Source organism: Eurosta solidaginis, chromosome 2, assembly GCF_040869045.1.
Source record: "Eurosta solidaginis isolate ZX-2024a chromosome 2, ASM4086904v1, whole genome shotgun sequence".
Classification (NCBI taxonomy): Eukaryota; Metazoa; Arthropoda; class Insecta; order Diptera; family Tephritidae; genus Eurosta; species Eurosta solidaginis.
Window position 1 is genome coordinate 245,345,422 of NC_090320.1, and position 22,359 is coordinate 245,367,780.

General features: G+C 37.9%; 1 protein-coding gene across 5 annotated transcripts in view; it reads right to left on the reverse strand.

Annotated features, from left to right (window-relative positions):
• Window positions 1-22,359, reverse strand: part of Pgant2 (polypeptide N-acetylgalactosaminyltransferase 2) — a 340,430-nt gene that overhangs the window by 64,073 nt on the left and 253,998 nt on the right. For all 5 annotated transcript variants that reach the window (XM_067767507.1, XM_067767503.1, XM_067767506.1 and 2 more), the window contains one exon: window positions 3,478-4,100. In XM_067767507.1, the coding sequence (XP_067623608.1) occupies window positions 3,478-4,100 (623 nt within the window). The remainder of the gene's footprint in view (window positions 1-3,477; window positions 4,101-22,359) is intronic.

Here is a 22,359-nt window from a genome sequence, read left to right on the forward strand (position 1 = left end):
GCTTAAAGGAACAAACCAAACAAACATTATACCCTACCCCCAAGTTTGTATGCAACAGATGAAGGGGAGATATCCACGTAGATGGAAGAAATAGATGGAGGAGGGCTTGATCTCCGTTGGTGCTCCTTAATGACGTCGGTTATCTCGTAACATGGATGGCTAGCTTGAACTCTTGTGCTTCAGCCAGAATTGCCTATGTACAAATCTATGTATATTTGTAGAACCCACTTAGATAGGTCTGTAGGTATATATGCACGCACATTTTGGCATATGCCATTAAATTGCTAGAACATTCGCTTATTAGATTATGTCAAAAAAATAGTTAGCTTATCACATTACGGGTATCGCTTGGCGTCACGTCACGCAGCGTGCAGGGAATCAAAGCTTCGAAAATTAATATTGTTCAATTACGAGGCAACCACACATTTTGTGTGAAATATAATTGCATAGTGATATGAAGTGTGTGCTAGGAATGGAAGATTTGTTGTTGTTTTAAAACTTTACCAAAACGTACCTAAATAAGTGAAAAATATATATTGACATATACTAGCAGTTTCGGCAGACGGTGCTCTGGCCTGGCTTTTGTCTATCTTCATAACTTTTAAGCAGTTTTTACCTCTTACTTCTCCATCCCCTCTCTCCCCTTTTCCTTATTTTTTTATTCACTCTTTCCTCTGAATTTCTGTTTTTGTGCGTCTCTTCCTCCCTCTCCGTCTTTTCCCTCACCTCTTTTCCGCTCCACCTATCCATATCTCTCTATCTTCGTCTAACTCTATCTCTTTTTCCTTCCTTTCTCTTCTCCCAGGTTCTTCTCCATCCATTTTTCCCAGTCCCAGTCCCAGTCCAAGTACCAGTCCCAGTCCCAGTCCCAGTCCCAGTCCCAGTCCCAGTCCCAGTCCCAGTCCCAGTCCCAGTCCCAGTCCCAGTCCCAGTCCCAGTCCCAGTCCCAGTCCCAGTCCCAGTCCCAGTCCCAGTCCCAGTCCCAGTCCCAGTCCCAGTCCCAGTCCCAGTCCCAGTCCCAGTCCCAGTCCCAGTCCCAGTCCCAGTCCCAGTCCCAGTTCCAGTCCCAGTCATATGTAGTCCCAGTCCCAGTCCCAGTCCCAGTCCCATTCCCAGTCCCAGTCACAGTCCCAGTCCCAGTCCCAGTCCCAGTCCCAGTCCCAGTCCCAGTCCCAGTCCCAGTCCCAGTCCCAGTCCCAGTCCCAGTCCCAGTCCCAGTCCCAGTCCCAGTCCCAGTCCCAGTCCCAGACCCAGTCCCAGTCCCAGTCCCAGTCCCAGACCCAGTCCCAGTCCCAGTCCCAGTCCCAGTTCCAGTTCCAGTCCCAGTCCCAGTCCAAGTCCCAGTTCCAGTTCCTAGTCTCAGTGCCAGTGCCAGTTCCAGTCCTAGTCTCAGTGCCAGTGCCAGTGACAGTGCCAGTCCCAGTCCCAGTCCAAGTCCCAGTGCCAGTGACAGTGCCAGTGCCAGTCCCAGTCCAAGTCCCACTTCCAGTCCAGTCCCAGTCCTTGTCCAAGTCCCAGTCCTAGTCCAAGTCCCAGTCCCAGTCGGCTCCTGCTCCATTTCCCGAAAAATAAATAAATAAAAATGTCATAAATACTAATCTGGGCAAAGGGCTACCTATATACCAAATTTCAGGCAAATCGAGCCGCGAATAGAATTTGTTCGAATATATCGGTCCCTGGTCCACTTTCCGGAAAGAAACGGAACAAGGACGCTATCGTATCATTGAAGTTGGATAAAACTGTATACGGTATGCAAATTTAATAGGAATCGGTTAAGTAGCTTAGGAGTCCATCGCGGACAAACAATATGACACGAAATTTATATATATTAAGAGGATATATTTTTGTCGTCGTATCAAAGAACAACAAGGTTACGAATAGTAGTTTGAATGAAAAATCAAGGCCCTAGGGGGTTAGCTAAAGGTAGTGACAGAATAGTTGAGCGCAAGTTGGATCAACAAGTCATTCATCAATATTGTCCGGATGTACGGCTCGGAATCTTGGACGGTGTGTAGAGAATATCAGATTTCCCTTGGACGGCTGTATCGGAGGAGACTATTGATTAGCTGTTTGAGCTTTTCTTAGCTTTGAAAAAGGTGCAGGGTTTTAACTTCAAAAGGCTTCGCTTGCTAGGGCAAATGAAAAAGGATGCACCGGCCAAGAAAATAATTCAATCGACACCGCCATTTGGCAGCAGAGAAAGGGGGAGGCCGACACTGAGTGGGAGAGACAGGTGGAGAAAGACTTGATTTCTTGACTTGAAGTTCCTACTGGCAGCCAAACACAGTGCTTCGATGTTCGGCATAAGAGCTCAGCGCAACAGTTGCTATGTCTTGATAGTTCTTAATCTGAGCTTGTTGTAATTGCTATTGAGGTAAGGAAATCCATGACTTCTTTCTATCCACGAAAGCTAGGCTCAATACTTTGACTGCTGCTAGAATTTCTGAAAACAAGCTAAATTATAAATCAGTATGCCTGTAGTGATCGGGCAAACTATACTTCCGTCTGTTTTCTTATTACTGGTATTTATTCGTAACAAAAGCTGGCCGAACTTCCTTCTAGTACAAGATCTCAACATCAGTCTTTTTAGACAGAATACAAGTGGCCAATCTAGGAACGGCGCTGTCCGATATATATGAACCTTTCTTAAGGCATGTAGAAACGAGGTGACTAGAGTTACCGATCTGCGGCCCCTTTGCCCACGATTTCAATCGTGCATATTTTTCAGCAATGTGCCAATGTGGTTACTGAGAGCAAAGCCTTACTCATTACAACGGGTGAATGTTTTTGATAATAGCAGCAGTGTTAACGGTTTCTCAGCAGACCACACATGTAATCGATAACCGCTGGATGTTTTTTAAAAACTAAATTGATATGTTTTCGATAAAAAATCGATGGAATATCGATAACAAATCGATAACAGATTGATATATTTTCGATAACCAATCGAAATTTTTTCAGCAGCTCCTATATACTTTGTCGATAACACGCCGATTACTAACCGTTCACCTTTTCGGTTGTGGGAACTTTTATTTCCGATCTCTGAAGTGAACTGCATTGAAATTGCCACAGATTATCTCCATAATGCTGCCAACAATGTAATCAGCTCAAAAATCTCTTTCCGAAAAGACTTGGCATCTCGTTAAGTTTCACAAAATCAAAATTATAAGTGTGGCCTCATTTCCACATACACATAAACGTGATAATTACTTACTACCCCAATCCCACTAACCAAAAAACATGACAGCTCATTTCATGAACAACTTACTTTCAACTGATTTAATACGCGCGCATTTCAATCAACTCGAAACCCAATTTCAATAGTTTTCTAATTTCATGCTACAAACCCAACTTCCCCCTAACCACCGCACCACACAAATCAGTGCTACTAAATCTGCGAACAAGTACAAACTAAACTACTCGTCAACAAAAATCCAATCACACCACGCATTGTTAACGCTATTGTTTAATACTCACATTGGATTTCGCGTATCTGGTATATCACGATTACTGGGTAACGCATCGCTGGCTTCCTGATTGAAACGATTTCGTATGTAAGGATCTTCACCGGTGCGTAACGCACCACCACGTATATAGCCCGCTTCATCGAAATACTCCCATTCGCCTGCATTGCTGCGTACACCATTTGGTGCTGTTAGTGAGCCATGATGAATGCCAGCGGCTGCACTAACCGCGGAAGCAACACCACTACTACCACTACTACTGCTAAATATGCCTTTGGCATTCAAGAGTATTGTGTTGTCATCCATGCCAGGTACTGGCATACCAACACCCACAGCAGCAGCACCATAGGCATTCAAACCAAGTCCACCAATGCGCGGGTGAAAGGCGGGTCCAGTGCCAATAATTATAATATTACCACCACCTGCACCGCCCCCTGGCTCTTCAGCGCCACTATCTGCGCTAAGTGGGCGCAAACCATTGATATCGTGTGCGGCGCTACCATAATTTTGGTTATGGCTGCTGCTGCTGCCACCGCCGCCGCCTCCATGCATTGATGCGGCCGATGGCAATGGTTCGTCCTGGTATTGTTGCATGGCAGTGGCTACTTCACGTAGGCGTAACGCGCGATTTTCCACCTGCAAAATAAGAAGATGAAAAAAAATTAATTTAGTGATGGAAAAATTGTTGGTTGTCAATTATTATTAGTATCAATGGGGATTGGATGGTGTGTAGATATGTAAGTATGTACTCACACATGAGCATACCTGCGTTGTATGTATGATAATAAGCTCATTAGGTGGATGTGATAATGAGATGATTAAATAGATATTTTAGGTTGAATCTAATGAGTTTCTGTATTTTAGCTGACCAATATTACAGTTGCTAAATTCAGATGAGGACTTAATAAAGTATTCAGGTATGGTGGCCCTCATACACAAGGGATGCCCCTTTACGATGTCCTATTAAATATATTCTCAGTACATGAGGAGCTTCCACATAAATGTTTCTCAATAACTACCACCGGATGTACTCATTTTGGCAAAGGCCCCTATTCTCAGAATGTCATGAAATATTGAGTTATCCATTATGGGAACAGGAAACAGGAAATACATGCGGATGCATGACACGGACTCAGAGGTCTGGTTCATGGATGGTTCAAAATTTGATGACGCAATAAAGCGAGCTGGTATTAATGGACCGAACTTCAAGAAATCGGTATATATATATATATATATATCAGACAGAGATCCATGCCATAGAAGTTTGCGGTAGAATATCTACAGAGAAGTTTATCCCAGAGAAGTATTTTCATCATTTCAGAGAGTCAGGGAGCTTTGCGTGCCATGCAGTCTTACCCAAATATTTTCAGCCTAGTGGATGAAAGCATTTGAGCCGTAAATAATCTGGGAGGCAAGCATACAGTTTTATTGCGATGGGTTCCCGGGTATCAGAAACATGAAGGTAATGAGCCGGCATACTATCTAGCAAAGCAGGGTCTTCTGTGTAATCACAAAAGTTCAGATATGTGGAACCATAAGTAACTTGGAAACAAAGCTGATAAGACAACCCTAGATTTGCTGCCTAGTACCAGAGATTGGCTAAAGTACGAATTGTCACCTGGTTACTATAGGGCACACTGCACTCTATTACCTAGCAGTAGCAAGTTATATCTTTCATATACATTTGCTTTGTGAGCTGGAGGATGAAACGTCCGTTCACTCTCTGCGAGTGCGTCGCTCTTGCAAGGCAGACATATTATAATTCAGGAGGAGATACCTTAATTCACCTTCTGATGTGGAGTAATAAGCTTGAGGAGGCACTTAGACACTTCTCGTAATATGCGGAGAGGTCAAGCGAAATAGATCTAAATAAAGGTCACAGTGCATCGAGGCCTTTTTATAATAATGAATAAATACAAATTTGTTTAGTTTATATTATAAGGAGGTCGCATTGTGCCATCTTCAGTGCCATTTTTTCAAAATTTCGTTTTTAAATCCGAGCCAAATTTGAAAAGCAATGACGGAATATCGTTCAAATATAGATCAACTTCCAACTTTCTCTAAAATCCCACAAGGCCAAACTAATGAGTTATTTTTTAGATCATCTGACTTCGACTCATTTTGGTAGCGAGCTCCTATGTCGAAGTGCTACTCATGACCCAAATACTTTCAGCTTTGTAGATGAATTTATTTGAGCCGTAAAACATCTGGGAGCCAACAACAAGATTTTATTGGGATGGGTATCAGAAGTATGAGGGTAATGTAATTAATGTATATAACTGGGAAACAAAGCTGATGAGACAACCACTAGGTTGCCTAGGGCAAAGACAGGTCAAACTCTCTATACTTCTAGCACCGACAATATCAGCACAACTTATTAATCTAAGTACGAATTATCACCTGGTTACTATACGAGATACTGCACTCTATTACCTATGTAAGTTAAATCATTCAGATACATAAGTCATTTTGTGAGCTGGAGAATGAAAGGTCTGTTCACTCTCTGCGAATGCGTCGCTCTTGCAAGGCAGACATTTTCTCATTCAGGAGGTGAGACTGTTATTCACCTTCTGATGTGGAGTAATACGCAAATAAGATTGCTGAAACTCTTACAAATAAGTCTCCACTGTAGTAAAGGGGATCTGAAATTTTTGAAGTTCGATGATGAGCTGACCAAGAAGCTTTGTATCACATTAAGGGAAGAGTGTCTGTGCTCACAATCGTCGTCATCATTAATTAGCGCATAACCGCCTAAACAATTTTGCCCGTTTCGTGATAACTAACGTTAGTTAGGAACACCAATGGAAGACAAGTCTTCATCTGCTTGATTCTTCCAACTCAGTGGAGGCGTTCACTTCACACTGCTTTCAAATGAAGGTGTCGACTAAAATACCTTCTTGGCCGGAGCGTCTTCGTCTATTTGCAAGTGGGCTCGACACGCACAAATTCAGCGTTAAAAGTCCAAAATGTTAAAGAAGCATCCTTACTAACATATGCTTAAATTTAAGGAATACATTTAGTGGTTAACGGAGAAAGAGCAGAACATCTTCGTACTCTAATACATATCCCTCAAATTGGAGGTCACACCATTGATGTTGAAGCTGCGCTCGAGGGAAGAGGGACATAAATTTCGATTCGAATTGGACACAAATTTGCCACAAGAACCTCGAGACCTGGAAAGGGGTGGTGCCAATCCAGCACTTGCTAAGCTCTCTCGAGACACACCTGCCCAAAGGAAAAAAATTGTGGTCCAGTTCTTATGTGCCAGGTCGAGCTTCAATTTTCTCCTAATGGTTGAGAAGGATGTCTTTTGCTCATTCATTTCGGTTTGCTGATTTTTCGCCATTGCGGGTACGTACTTTCTTGTAAGTGTTGGTATCTTCTTCTTGTAGCAGTGCCTTGCCTCTTCCCATAGGTGCGATCACTCAAACGTTTTATAAGATATCCTCTAACCGGGGTCCTAGAAAAGTTACAGTTTCAGTAGGGCTGGAAGAGAGAGAGACATGAGTGTTAGAGTCGTTGGCTCCACAATGCAACTGATAAGATGGTTGGTGTCATCTGGAGACCTAAAACAAGCAGAATTTACTTTGCAGTATTCAGGTCGAAATTATACCAGGCAGACGCGCGCCTCCCCTCCCCCTCCCCCAGTTAAGACACACGTGGTTCCTCGCGCATTTATCCACAAACGACTGTCCCGTTTTTTTGTGCATGTTTGTGCTTTCTGGGAGGATGGCTTCATCAACCAGTTGCCTCCTGAGATGCGCACGTTACTGAATATGCAAGAGAAACTGTTTTTCCACAACTCGTTTCTCTCTGACGATTCTCGCCTCACTGTGTGCGATGTTCACCTGTACCTTCTGCTAGGGATTTCTCTTAAGATAACACTGGTATTGCTCATCTGGCGACTACTCCTAGCTTTGTATAGCTCGCATGACTCGCCCGACTCCCCTGAAATCTTCTTCAGCTCACTTCATCTTCTCTCCATTCTTCCATTTCTTCTATTTTGTTATTCTGATTGTTTTTACGTATACACATGATTAATTCCAGAATTCTAATAAATAGATCCTCGAGATGATGGCCGTGGTTTGCGTTTGCCGCGTGCTGAAGGTTCAGGTTAAGAAGGTTCAAGTCTCGGAAAAAGCATCATCGAAATCTTTAGAGAAAAACTTTTAGGCGAAGTAGCCTTCTCCATTGATTGAATTGGGCAAACAATTCTTTCAGCGAAAGCTCATCTGCCTTGCATATGCCGTTCGAAGTCTCCACAGTTCTTCTTAGCAGTCAATAAAATCTTTCTTTCGGTACCAGTGTAGTCTTTTTAAAAATGTCTGAAATATATTTTGTCTCGGATACTCCTTGCTTTGATTCTAGCAGCCCGTAAAATCCTATTCTTTTGTTGGTTTCGTCTGTTTAATTGTGCGGCTATAATTTCTAGCCCTTTTAATAATGTGCCTTTATGTGCTTTCTCCTATTTAGTATGCTGCTCCAGACCCACAGCTGCTATCGAAAGCTTTTTGCATATTTAACAGTAAATTAGGCCATCTTTATGCATATTTAGCGAGAGTGTGTCAACTTATTTTTAAGACTCTTCAATATGAAAGGATTGTTTTGGCGACGTGGTTGTTGTTGCTTTTGTATTTGCTGTTATTATGTTTATTGCTACTTTTGCACATTTGAAGTGTCACAATTTTGTGCAGCTCTTTTGATGCAAATATTTTGTTGTGTGTGTTGATGTTTTTGTTGTAGGTTTCTTAGCTAGCTTTCTTGTTTGGAATTTGCAAAGTTGTTTGTAGTGTGACAAATTGGTTTGTTGACACTTCAAGCTACTAATGTCGTTGGTAGTAGTGGTAACAACAACAACAATAGCAACAGTAATATTTCATTCACTAACTTTGCCACACAAAGCAGTTGACTGTAATACATAAATGAGAAAAATCAGCAACAACAATAGTTGGTAAAGTTCTTGCATCACTTAAAACTTTTTAAAATTTTACAGTTCAGGTTGTTTTCTTCCCAGCGCTTTTCCGTAACAGTCGTGGTTTTCAGAAGTGTTTGGGTGTGTGTGTGTGTGTGTGAAAATCCGCCCAGCAGTTAAATAAGCTAGATATAAAATAAATCACAACTATTATGAATTCCAATCCAATTTTTTTTATCATATAAGAAACTGGAATTTGATAACACTGAGTGATAGTGATAGTAATAGTGATAGCGATGGTGATAGTGATATTGATAATAAAAGTGTTGGTGATAATGATAGTGATAGTGATAGTGACAGTGACGGTGATAATGGTGATACTAATATTGATAATAAAAGACAGATGTTTTCAGTGATAGTTATTGTGATACTGTGAATGCTAGTTATGGTGATAGTAATAGTGATAGTGATACAGATTCCGAAAGTGATAGTGATAATGAAACTGAAAGTGATAGAGAAAGTAAGAAAGAGAGCGTTCCATTTCTCTTTCTTTTTATGTCCTTCTCTCTTACTCTCTCCTTATCTCCTTTTCTCTCCTAATATTTTCTAAAACTTCTCATTCTCATCTTTGCGAATCAGCGAATTATGTTGAAAAAGATTTCGTATCACTCAGAAACTTTTAATTGTAGACCAGTAATTTTTATACTCAGTTGAGCAGAGCTCACAGAGTATATTAAGTTTGATTGGATAACGGTTGGTTGTACATATATAAATGAATCGAGATAGATATAGACTTCCATATATCAAAATAATCAGGATCGAAAAAAAATTTGATTGAGCCATGTCCGTCCGTCCGTCCGTCCGTCCGTCCGTCCGCCCGTTAACACGATAACTTGAGTAAATTTTGAGGTATCTTGATGAAACTTGGTATGTAGGTTACTGAGCACTCATCTCAGATCGCTATTTAAAATGAACGATATCGGACTATAAACACGCCCACTTTTTCGATATCGAAAATTTCGAAAAACCGAAAAAGTGCTATAATTCATTACAAAAGACCGATAAAGCGACGAAACTTGGTAGATGAGTTGAACTTATAACGCAAAATATAAAATTAGTAAAATTTTGGACAATGGGCGTGGCACCGCCCACTTTTTAAAGAAGGTAATTTAAAACTTTTGCAAGCTGTAATTTGGCAGTCGTTGAAGATATCATGATGAAATTTGGCAGGAACGTTACTCTTTTTACTGTATGTACGCTTAATAAAAATTAGCAAAATCGGAGAAGGACCACGCCCACTTTTAAAAAAAAATGTTTTTAAAGTAAAATTTTAACAAAAAATTTAATATCTTTACAGTATATAAGTAAATTATGTCAAGATTCAACTCCAGTAATGATATGGTGCAACAAAATACAAAAATAAAAGAAAATTTAAAAATGGGCGTGGCTCCGCCCTTTTTCATTTAATTTGTCTAGGATACTTTTAATGCCATAAATCGAACAAAAATTAACCAATCCCTTTGAAATTTGGTAGGGGCATAGCTTTTATGGCGTTAACTGTTTTCTGTGAAAATGGGCGAAATCGGTTGATGCCACGCCCAGTTTTTATACACAGTCGTCCGTCTGTCCTTCTGCATGGCCGTTAACACGATAACTTGAGCAAAAATCGATATATCTTTACTAAACTCAGTTCACGTACTTATCTGAACCCACTTTATCTTGGTATGAAAAATGAACGAAATCCGACTACGACCACGCCCACTTTTTCGATATCGAAAATTGCGAAAAATGAAAAAAATGCCATAATTCTATACCAAATACGAAAAAAGGGATGAAACATGGTAATTGGATTGGTTTATTGACGCGAAATATAACTCTAGAAAAAACTTTATAAAATGGTTGTGACACCTACCATATTAAGTAGAAGAAAATGAAAAAGTTCTGCAGGGCGAAATAAAACACCCTTAAAATCTTGCCAGGTATTACATATATAAATAAATTAGCGGTATCCAACCGATAATGTTCTGGGTCACCCTAGTCCACATTTTGGTCGATATCTGGGAAACGCCTTCACATATACAACTACCACCACTCCCTTTTAAAACTCTCATTAATACCTTTAATTTGATACCCATATCGTACAAACTCATTCTAGAGTCACCCCTGGTACACATTTATGGCGATATCTCGAAAAGGCGTCCACCTATAGAACTAAGCCCCACACGCTTTTAAAATACTCATTAACGCCCTTCTTTTGATACCCATATTGTACAAACAAATTCTAGGGTCACCCCTGCTTCACCTTTATGGCGATATCTCGAAACGGCGTCCACCTATGGAACTAAGGAATACTCCCTTTTAAAATACTCATTATCACCTTTCTTTTGATGCCCATATTGTACAAACAAATTCTAGGGTCACCCCTGGTCCACCTTTATGGCGATATCTCGAAAATGCGACCACCTATACAACAACCACCACTCCCTTTTAAAACCCTCATTAATACCTTTAATTTGATACCCATATCGTACAAACACATTCTAGAGTCACCCCTGGTCCACCTTTTTGGCGATATTCCGAAAAGGTGTCCACCTATAGAACTAAGCCCCACACCCTTTTAAAATACTCATTAGCACCTTTCTTTTGATACCCATATTGTACAAACAAATTTTAGGGTCACCCCTGGTCCACCTTTATGGCGATATCTCGAAACGGCGTCCACCTATGGAACTAAGGATTACTCCCTTTTAAAATATTCATTAACAGCTTTCTTTTGATATCCATATCGTACAAACGCATTCTAGAGTCACCCCTGGTCCACCTTTATGGCGATATTTCGAAAAGGCGACCACCTATACAACAACCACCACTCCCTTTTAAAATCCTCATTAATACCTTTAATTTGATATCCATATCGTACAAACACATTCTAGGGTCACCCATGGTCCTCATAAAATACTCTTTAATGCCTTTCATTTGATACACATGTCATAAAAACGTATTCCAGGGTTTCCCTCGGTTCATTTTCCTACATGGTTATTTTCCCTTATGTTGTCACCATAGCTCTCAACTGAGTATGTAATGTTCGGTTACACCCGAACTTAACCTTCCTTACTTGTTCTGACTAGTTTACAGCGCAAGGCACCAAATTTTTTGCTATCAATTCATATAACACACGTACATATAAAAATACGTAATTTACCATTTTCATAATTTTCGCCACTTTACAGCTTAGCGAGTTTGTCATTCGTTTAGTGTTTTGTATTGTTGTTGCTGCTTATGTGTGCAGTGTGTGTGTGTATGTGTGGAGTGTTGGTTGCTGTGCATTAACATCCATAAAATGCAAAACTCATATTTTATAATTTCATTTCTTTGTTACCAAATCGGCTTGAAATAGCACTTAAAAGCATCTGAAATGGCAATGTGTTGTTGTTGGGTCGGTTATTGTCAGCTACTTTGGAATTGGCGAGCTTTCGTTCGCTCCGATTTTAGCGTTTTAAATAGTTTTCTACTTGTTGTATGATATTATTTAAATTGAGTTGTGTTAAGTTTTTAAATGAAAAAGGAAACTTTTTAGCAATTTGTGTAAGATGAAGCTGGATAGGCTATATACTCAATTTGCATTGTGTAACATTGTCTGAGGATTTAAAAGCTTTGCTTAAAAAAAAAAATGTGGCATAGTTTGAGGTTTGTTGACAATTGGATTGTAGAATCACTTGCAGCTCCTTGGAAGGGTTCTGCTACTCAATCGCTGGAATCGTTGAATCGATGTTTCGACGATGTCGTATATCAAAAACTCCTCTGGAGAAGCTCTTCGAATAAGGATGAAGAGGATCCTTATTCGAAGAACTTCTCCAGAGGAGTTTTTGATATACGACATCGTCGAAACATCGATGACGAGTGACGACACTCTCACTGCATAACTTAAGAAGAAAGCTTGATACTTTCCTATCTAAAGATGCCCACAAAGACCTTAAGAAATTGCTATTTTTTCGATAAGAAATCGATCCATTTTTTTATAAAACTTGATAACATTTAGTTAAAAAACCAATAACTCATCACAAATCGATATATCCTTGATAAAAAAATTAAAAGTCGAAACCATTTCGTAATTCTTCCGATAAAAAATCGATAAACTTTCTATAAAAAACCAATTATTCATCACATATCGATTTTTTTTAATAACAATACAAAAAAATTTTAGAAAAAAAATTGATACATTTTCGATGACAAATTGATAATGCATCGATAACCGTCTGGTAACAATCTGACAAAAAATCGAAAAGAAAGCGAAAAATTTTCGATAGCAAATTGATGAATAATCGATAAAAATTGATAAAGTATCGACAAAAATTATATACAACGTCGATATCTATTCGATAAAAATTCGAAACACTCCGCTAAAAAATCGATCACAAATTGTTGTATGCATTTTCGATAAAAAATCGACCCATTCTCGATATAATTCAATAACATTTAGATAAAAAACCAATTACTCATTGCACATCGATAATTTCTTAGTAAAAAATTAAAAAAAAAGATCACATACCGTTATTTTTTCGATAAAAAAACAATACCTTATCACAAATCGCTATTTTTTGGTAAGAAAATGAATTTTGGATAAAAAATCGAAACATTTTCAATAAAAACCCGATAAATCATTGATAACCAAACAAATAATATAAAAATTTGAAACACTTCGCATAAAAAGCGATCACAAATTACGATTTTTTCGATAAAAAATATATTCCTTTCCCATAAAAATTCGATAATTTTCAATAAAAAAAATCAATAGTTCATCACAAATCGATATTTTTTCGATAACAAACTGATAAGTCGTCGATAACCAATCCGTAACAGAAAACCTTCAACAAATCGAGAAGCTATCGATTACAGTTCGAAGTTTTTACGATAACATTTCGATAACAGCGGCAGCAAAATTATTTTTTTAATTTTTGTCTTACTGGATGAGTGCATAACTTGAATTTCACTGCTTGAATTTGAATGCAGCTTCCAGTGACGTATTGCTAGCAGTCCAACTCAGATTATAAGACTAGTTCAAATTTTTGAGAAAATAATTTATGTAACTCACAAGGCCTCTTTTTTACCGTATGTGCCATGCTTTAATCACATTTTATATTGGAAATCATGGAAGCGACTCAAATCCTAAAATTTTACATGAATAGGACATTCTTGTGAATTTCAAATTTAATTTGATAAAAAAATTTGATTTCTCTGCTCAGCTTTCGCCTTCAAAACCAATGAATAAAATTACATTTAAGCTGAAGCATGTACAAATGCTAACACACGTACATACATAAAAAGGTTCAATAACCCAAATACCCATAAATTACATTTTCTAGATTTCTCTTCAAAGAAAAAACCAAAAAAAAAAAAATGTATTGCATCTTCAACAAGAATACCAAATAAGTTCAATTCGTACACCATACCCATAACCTAAATGAGTTCTCAATTTGGATTCCAAGCACCAACCTACGCGCAACGCTGCCACATCTCGATCGATCATAAATTTAAAGAGAAATCTGACAATTTTGCAATAACCAACAATGTGTCCAAGTTATTCAACAAAACTGCAATAAACGATGACGACCACAACATACAACAAAAACAAATATTTAATTTCTTTGTAAGTCGTTATTTAGAGAGAAGGTGAGAATAATAAAAAATGCACACAAAAGCTCTGCATGCAACAGAACACCGCTTAAACCACACAATGGCAATCAAATTCAATAAAATTTGCATTTTATTAGCAAAACGAGTTCAACGTAAGAGCAAAAAGACAAAACACGAAAATAAATAGTCATTGGCATTTAAAATTCATCAAGTTGCCAATGAAATATTCACAATTTAAATTAAAGTCACGTATACGCACCGACTGCAGGCGACAGACGTACGACAAGCTTACGCCAATTCTTTAATAGTTAGATGCGTGAGAAAAAATGTAGACTAACGACATAGAAGCGAAAGTCGAGTGAGCGTAATGAATAACTGAAGAGTGCGAATAAAAGAAATGCACAAAAAAAAAAAAACAAAAAAAGTGCAAAAAAAAAAAAAAAAAGTCAAGGTGTCTAAGTTCGGGTGTAACTGAACATTACATACCCAGCGTGAGCTTCAATTGTACATTTCATTTCAGATAAATTACTTTTCTACATAACACGTGGCACCGCCCGTTAAAAAAAAAGTCTCCCCACTTCCTCTTACAATAAAACTTGTTAAGTGAAATATCATTGATTCAAAACTATTTTTTGCTAAGTTATGTCTTATTATTCTAGTCTACGACCCTTTCGAAAATCTTTTATATAAAAGTGGGCGTGGTCTTTAACAGATGTCGTCCATTTTTCTGGAAATATTTCCAGCTATAGGGAAAATTTGTGTATCCCATTTTATTACGATCTGTTAATTTTTCTTCGAGTTATGGCTCCCGAAACATGGAAAATTGTCATAGAAATGGGCGGTGCCATGCCCATTTTTTTAAATTTGAAGTTTTTCCTATTTACTGTAATAAATCCCCTTGGTAAATGAAATAGCACTGATATAAAACTCGTTTTTGCAAAGATATAGCTTATTTTATTCGTCCACGACCATTTTAAAAATCTTTTATATAAAAGTGGGCGTGGTCCTTAACCTATTTCGTTAGTTCTTCTTCAAAGCATTCCTTATTATAAAGGCAACTTCTCTGCCGAATTTTGTTACGATAGGTTTAACGATTTTTGATTCATTATTAATAATATTTGTAAAATTGATTTTATCACAAGTGGGCGGTGCCACGCCCATTTTAAAATTTTTTTCAAATTTTTATCAAGAGTCTCAATATCAGTCCACATGTCATTGTCGTCATTTCAACATTTTAGGTGTATTATTTACTAAATTATTAGGTTTTTTGTGTTTTCCAAAATGTTATATATATAAAAAGTGGGCGTGGTTATCATCCGAGTTCGCTCATTTTCAATAGCAATCTATTCTGGTTCCAGATAAGCTCGTGTACCAAATTTGGTGAAGATATCTCAATATTTACTCAAGTTTTCGTGTTAACGGACAGACGGACGGACGGACATGGCTCAATCGATTTTCTTTTCGATACTGATGATTTTCATATATGGAAGTCTATATCTATCTCGATTTCTTTATACCTGTACAACCAACCGTTATCCAATCAAAGTTAATATACTCTGTGCGCAAATCACGCTGAGTATAAAAAATTAGCTGTAATTTATAAGAACAAACTGCATTGGTTAATTCAATGGTGGCCAACGCAATTAATTAACGCTTCGTGTGATCTGGTTAAGAGTGGTAATGAGTGGGTTGAGGAGACTAAATCAAGTGTTCTTTGAAAAATAAAAGCATAAGAAAAATAATATTAAATTTTAGTTGGAAAGTGATATGGTTGGTATGGTTTGTAGATATTTTTGTTTTGACCTAGCAGCCGGGCTATGGGCTTTCTGACTTTAGGCACTATATCCGTCTTACCAGGTTCGACTTTGCCCTGGTGGGATGGAAATACTGTGCTGATAACAGCAACCTTTACCAGTCTTTTCCACGAGGGAGAAATGAGGAATGGTACTCACCTGGGGCAGGGGACCAGTTAACTTGCTAACGAATTGGTCGAAGCTGGACGGAAAGATTGTTGGAGGAGAATTTTGCGATGAGCTAAATGTAATGGATAAATTTAAGTTGGCTGATCACTGCAGCGTCTTCCGAGTGGACGTTGTTGCGACTGAGGATGTGGTGAATGAAATGCTATACAGTGCTACTACGGTTAAGGAATTTAAGTTTTACTCCGATAGGCAAGCGGATATCAAGGCCTGGAGTTCAACTATAGTGCGATCGAAGTGGCGTGGAAGTGCCTGACCTCGCTTGCGATTGCATCGAATTATTTCATTATTAAAATTATCTGGATACCGGGCCAACTGTCAAGCGGATCTCTTACAGAGGGACTTAGAGATTCCGCTGGCAACCTGAGGTCTGCACCTGCATAGATAGGCCTCGAGTTAGATCGGCAAGCGTTGGGCGGCCACCACCTCTTGCCGGGTAGCAAGATCCTTCTGGCCAGAAGTGGTGTGGATGACAAGAGGCCTGCCGAAATGATTGGGTTCACTAAGGCTTATCTGTCAATGGTCACTGGGGTTTCGACAGGGCACTTCAATGGGAATTCATGCGGTACGTCTCAATATACTGAAAACCCCATCCTGTTGCAGCTGTATGGGGAATGATAAGGTGGAATCATCGATTCACTTTATGCGTGATTATCCCACCTCTGCCAGAACTAGACCAAAGTATTTCGCTTGCGACACACTTGGATGTCAGGAAGATATAACCAAGGTTGAGATCGGCCTCCATAGAAAGTATATCGTTGCTACTCAAAAAGTCTCTAGGCAGCTATAGCTACGTCACCTATATTTTATTCATTATAACAACGGACCTTCATGCCGTCCCCTACCAGAGCAGCTAACACATAACCTATCCTAGTTACCATGCCTATACTCAGTGTTAACCTTAATAATCTATTGAAGTGGCAGTATTATAAATAAATGTGCTGTTTGTACTTAAGTGTTGGGTAATTAATTCAGTATTGATTAGAATGCATATGCATAATGTATCAGAGAAAAAGGGAACAGATATAAAATACAAATTATTTTCTACCAATCATGTGAGTTAATAATTCTTACTTACTCAATGGAAAACGATTTAAGCGAAAATGGCTTCTCGGGTTAAAAAATAGGAATTAAATGAGTGTCTATAAATAAAAAAAAAAAATAAAAAAATTTGCCAGATATACTACTTTTCCGGTGATCCGATTTTATAATTTTTTTTCGTTTTATCAAAGATTAGCCTAACCGGCAGCCGTTGTTTTGCCTTAATTTTGGCCTATCTGCATTAGTTTAAAAAGTGTGTATCTCTTACTCACCCTACCTCTATCTAGTCCTCTCGCTTTTCCTCCTCCTTTTATTTGATGTTCCCTTCCCCTCTTTCTTTTATTCATTGCCCCCTCTACATTTCTCTCCCTCTACGTCTCTGTTACTTTTTTCCTTTTTGTTTCTCCATTCCTCTCTCTCTGTTTCCATCAGTGTCTCCTTAGCTTTCTCTATTTCTACTTCCACCGTTTGCTGTTGTTCGATGCCTTTATCTTTCTTATTCTCCCGTTTTTGCTTTCTTTCGTTTCCGTTGAATCGAAAACAATCGTTGTCGATGAGTTATCGGTTTAAAGAAAAATAGTGTCCTAAGTTCATCATTATCTCAGCAAGAAACATGTATGCAGTCACAGTCTAAAAAAAATATGCAACAAAATATGATAGCGAGAGATGATGTACCGAGATATGATCTGACATCATATAGCGTGTAACTAGATAAAATTGTCACGTCAGGCATCATACGAGATATGATCTCACATCGCTTATCACGTGACTAGATATGATGTCACATCAAACAAATCAACAGAGCTTTGCATCAAGTATCGACAAATATCGCACGGTGACCGCCGTGGTGTGATGGTAGCATGCTACGCCTGTCACACCGACTATCCCGGGTTCAGGCCTGGGGAAAGCAACATAAAAATTTTGGAAACAAGTTTCTCAATTAGAAGAAAATATTCTCAAGCGGGGTCGCCCCTTAGCAGTGTTTGGGAAGCACTCCGAGTGTATTTCTGCCATGGAAAGCTTCTCAGTGAAAACTCGTCTGCCTTGCAGATGCCGTTCGGAGTCGGCATAAAACAAGTAGGAATCGTCCCGCCAATTTATATGAAAAATTAAAAAGGAGCACGACGCAAATTGAAAGAGAAGCTCGGCCTAAAATCTCTTCGGAACTTATCGCGCCTTACATTTAGTTATTTATTTAGATATGATATCAGGCCAAAAACATCAAACATCGAGATATGATCTCACATCACACATCGTGTAGGAAGATATGATCTCACATCTTACAACATACAATGTCAAATCATTACATTGAGAACGATGTCACAACTCATCATTTACAACAGTTCAATTAAAAATATTGCATCGCATATTATCATTTTGTATTCTAGTGCATCACCTCACAAAAAATATCACATATATGAGTTTACATCGAACAAATATATATCAAAATGTATAAAATTAGAACGCATCATACCGCGTCATGAGATACACCATCACATTACGTAAAACTAAGCATATGAGGTTATGTCAGATATTTCAATTCATTGGCTAAAATAAAAATACAGCATATCAGATGTAAAATTATTACAAAGGTGAACTCTTATCATAGCACAATACATCACCTCACCTTATACTAAATCACTACATGTTGTTATACATCATGTTATGAGATATGACCTCACTACGCATATCACGTGATATGATGTCACATCAAACAAAATAACTGAGCATCAAGTTTCCACAAATATGCACAGGTTACGAGATATGACGTAACTTCATATACTAGATATGATATCAAGCCAAACATTAAACAACTAAATACGATCTCACATTATACATCGTGTAGCAAAATATGACCTCACAACATAATATGATGTCATATCATATAACATTTAAGTAGAAATAAAATCACATCATTTAATTGAGAATGATGTCACAACTCATAATTCACAACAGTTGAATGAAAAATATCGCTTCGCTTATTATCATTTTGTATTCCAGGACATCATCTTATAACCAATTGTCACATATATGAGTTTACATCAAATCAAAATGTATAAAATTAAAACGCATCATATATCATCGCATTATGTGAAACTCAGCATATGAGGTTATATCATATCATATTTCAATTCATCGGCTAAACTAAAAATACTGCATATCAGACAGTAAATAATAACATTGATCTAAGGTGATCTCTTATCGCAGCACAGTACATCACCCCACCCTATGCAAAATCACTACATTCTGTTATATTATATCACAGTGAAAGATATTATATAAAATGTCCAGCCATTACTACTTATCACATCGCATCGTAGAACCAACTAACTATTCGCACTACTTTTACCGTATCGTAACATATGATTTTACATTGTATCAACTGACGTCAAATGCAAATCGTATTAAAATGTTTCATATCACATTGTAAGCCAAAAACTGCGTATACAAATTCACATCGCTAGATAAAAACCAAATTCACAAGCAATTAAGCTATCATAACTCTGAAAGAAAAATCACTGAAAAGCTTTCTCTAGTACATAACAAACAGCATTAAAGTTTTAAAACTACTCAAATCAATTTGATGTTAAGACTCATAAAAATTACACATATCTTCAAGAATTAATGGCACAATTTAATCCATAATCCATAAACTCATAAAAGCTGATGTACTTATGAATGACAATATTTTTTTATTTTTTTTTCTCTTAATTCAATTCTTCACAGTCACTGATTTTAGTATAATACGCAACTAAAACAACATAGGAACAAAAATTTTGCATGCGACTTAGTTTGCATTATTATTATGTACTCATTCTCATATATCATTTCTCTCAACACATATATACTTTCTAGTATCAAAGGAAACAATATCCATTTATTTGTATATATCACACATACAATATATGTATATGTAATACACGTTTCTTTACACTGTGTGAGATGCTTTAACAACGACAACATCACACAGGATTATTGCAGCTCGTAAATGATGGCCAATGACCGACTAGCGACCAAGTGAACCACAAATGTGGAGTTGCCAATATTCTCTAGCAAAACTTGGAACTGCCATTGTTATAAATAACAAAGTATTGGCAAACATTTTTCTATGCCTTATCGAGCAAGTGATATGTAAAAGCTTACATATGTGTAAGAGTTTGTGCAGGTGTGTGTGAGTGCGCGTGTGTATTTAAAATTGAACGCATTACTTTTTTAGTACCACTTTGCCTTCTATGTAAGCTTATTAAAGATGCTCCACTTACGAGTCATTTACATGTAAATATCTTCTCTAGAACAAGGAAGGATACTTGAATGTTAACATCGTTGGCTTTAACATCACTAAAACTACGAGTCAAAGATTTGTTGCTATTACTTATTTTATGTTGCAATTTATTTGATTTGTTTTTTGTTGGCCATCTTTCTTTTCATGTGGTTACAACTATTTTAGTTTTGTTTTTGTTTTATTTATTACTATGTAGTCTTTGAAATATATGGATGAAATATTGTTGTTGCATGCAATTTAAGTTAATCGGAATTGAGAAGTGTTCTTTGAAATGTTTCTAGTAAAAGAATTTCCTACTTACTTTTGCTGATTTTTACTCCCGTCCGAGCAGAATATACTAACTAAAAGGGAAGTAAGACAAAACTAAATATTGACTTGCAACTAGCACGAATATGATTTAGTTAATACTTCTGGTATAAGTAACTGTCATTGGTATGAGTTTGACATAGTTTTCACAAAGTGTTGCTAGATAAGTAAGGTTAGTTTAGGCTAAGTTAGTGTGCATCGTAACTATTCACACTTTCACCCGACGCTCTCTTATCCAAATAGCTTCTACATTGTTAACTTGTTGGCAAACGTTATCGTCTAAGCAGTGCCTACAGTTATCCCACTGCAAAATTGTTTTGGGGCCTCACAATTATTCCGGTTGGTTCACGGCAAATTTGATTCCTTAATAGCGGGATGCCCTATGGACGTAAGCGAAGCTTGACACCTAACTTTCAAAGAAGGTCGTAAAATTTTGTTCTGGGACTAGCCCGTCTTGAAGCTGCTTTCCTAACCCTCCGTCAACAGGGCAAGAATTTTGAAGCCGGTTAGACTGACTGACCTCCAGGTGCTACGAGCCCCAGTTCATTTTTTTGTTTCATTTTTGAATCCTTGGAGTCTACAGTGTAAGTTTGCTAAACGACCTAACTGATAAACCCTATCAGAAATGAGATCCTATGGTAAAAAATAACTTTGCCCTCTTGGAAATACTAGAAGCTCTCTAGGACTTATCTTACTTGCTGCTTATAAATTTGATAGCTGTGTCACTCCACACGGAAGGAGGGGTGATGATGACCTAGAAGGTTCAATGTAATCATATCAAAACCTTCCCAGATGGTGGAATAGTACCTTAATAATGCCGGATATTTAACCTTCGCTACAAGAAGACAAAGAAAGATAACGATGCCGGGAACCGCTTTCGGTAAGAAATACAGCGATTTTTTCTTATCGAAGCCTACGGCTTTAGCTTCTGTAGCTTCTACCCGCACTTCTACCTAAAAATACTTCCCCGCTTCGGGTATTAGCTCGCCCTATTTTTGAAGCCATCTCATCACCACTATCTTTATCCAGTAGCATTTATAGACTGTGTAGCGTATAGTGAAATTAAAGATAATTAAGCGCCAATGAAGTAAGTAAATAAGTAAATGGCGTGGAGTTCACATCACAGCACGACAAATGGCTGGATTTCGACGCTAGTTGATCCCATTCGCGACACGCCTGTATTGAATGTCCGACCGGTGCACCGTAAAGCTTTGGGGAGTGTTATTGATGTTGATGGTCCTTTGACGATTATAGATCAGGTACCGATTTGTTTTAAGACTCTAAAAATGGTGTGTTATGCTTGATCGGAATAAGGGCGTGGCACCGCCCATTAAGAAAAACAAAATGTCTCACGATTTACTCTTAAAATAAATCTTGGTAAGTGAAATATCATTTATACAAAACTATTTTTGGCTAAGATATAGCTTACTATTCTAGTCTACAACTCCTTTAAATATCTTTTGTATAAAAGTGGGCGTGGTCCTTAACCGGCCTCGTCCATTTTTTCTACAAACATTTCCTGCTATAAGGAAAGTATACCCACCTTATTATGATCCATATATTTTTCTTTGAGTTATGGCTTCCGAAACATAGAATATTGTTAGGCCATAAGAAGGGCGTTGCCACGCCAATTTTCAAACATTTTCATTTTTTTCTTTTTGTTGTCACAATTCCACTTAATAATATTTGTAAAATTTATTTTATCGCAAGTGAGCGGTGCCACGTCCATTTTCAAACAAA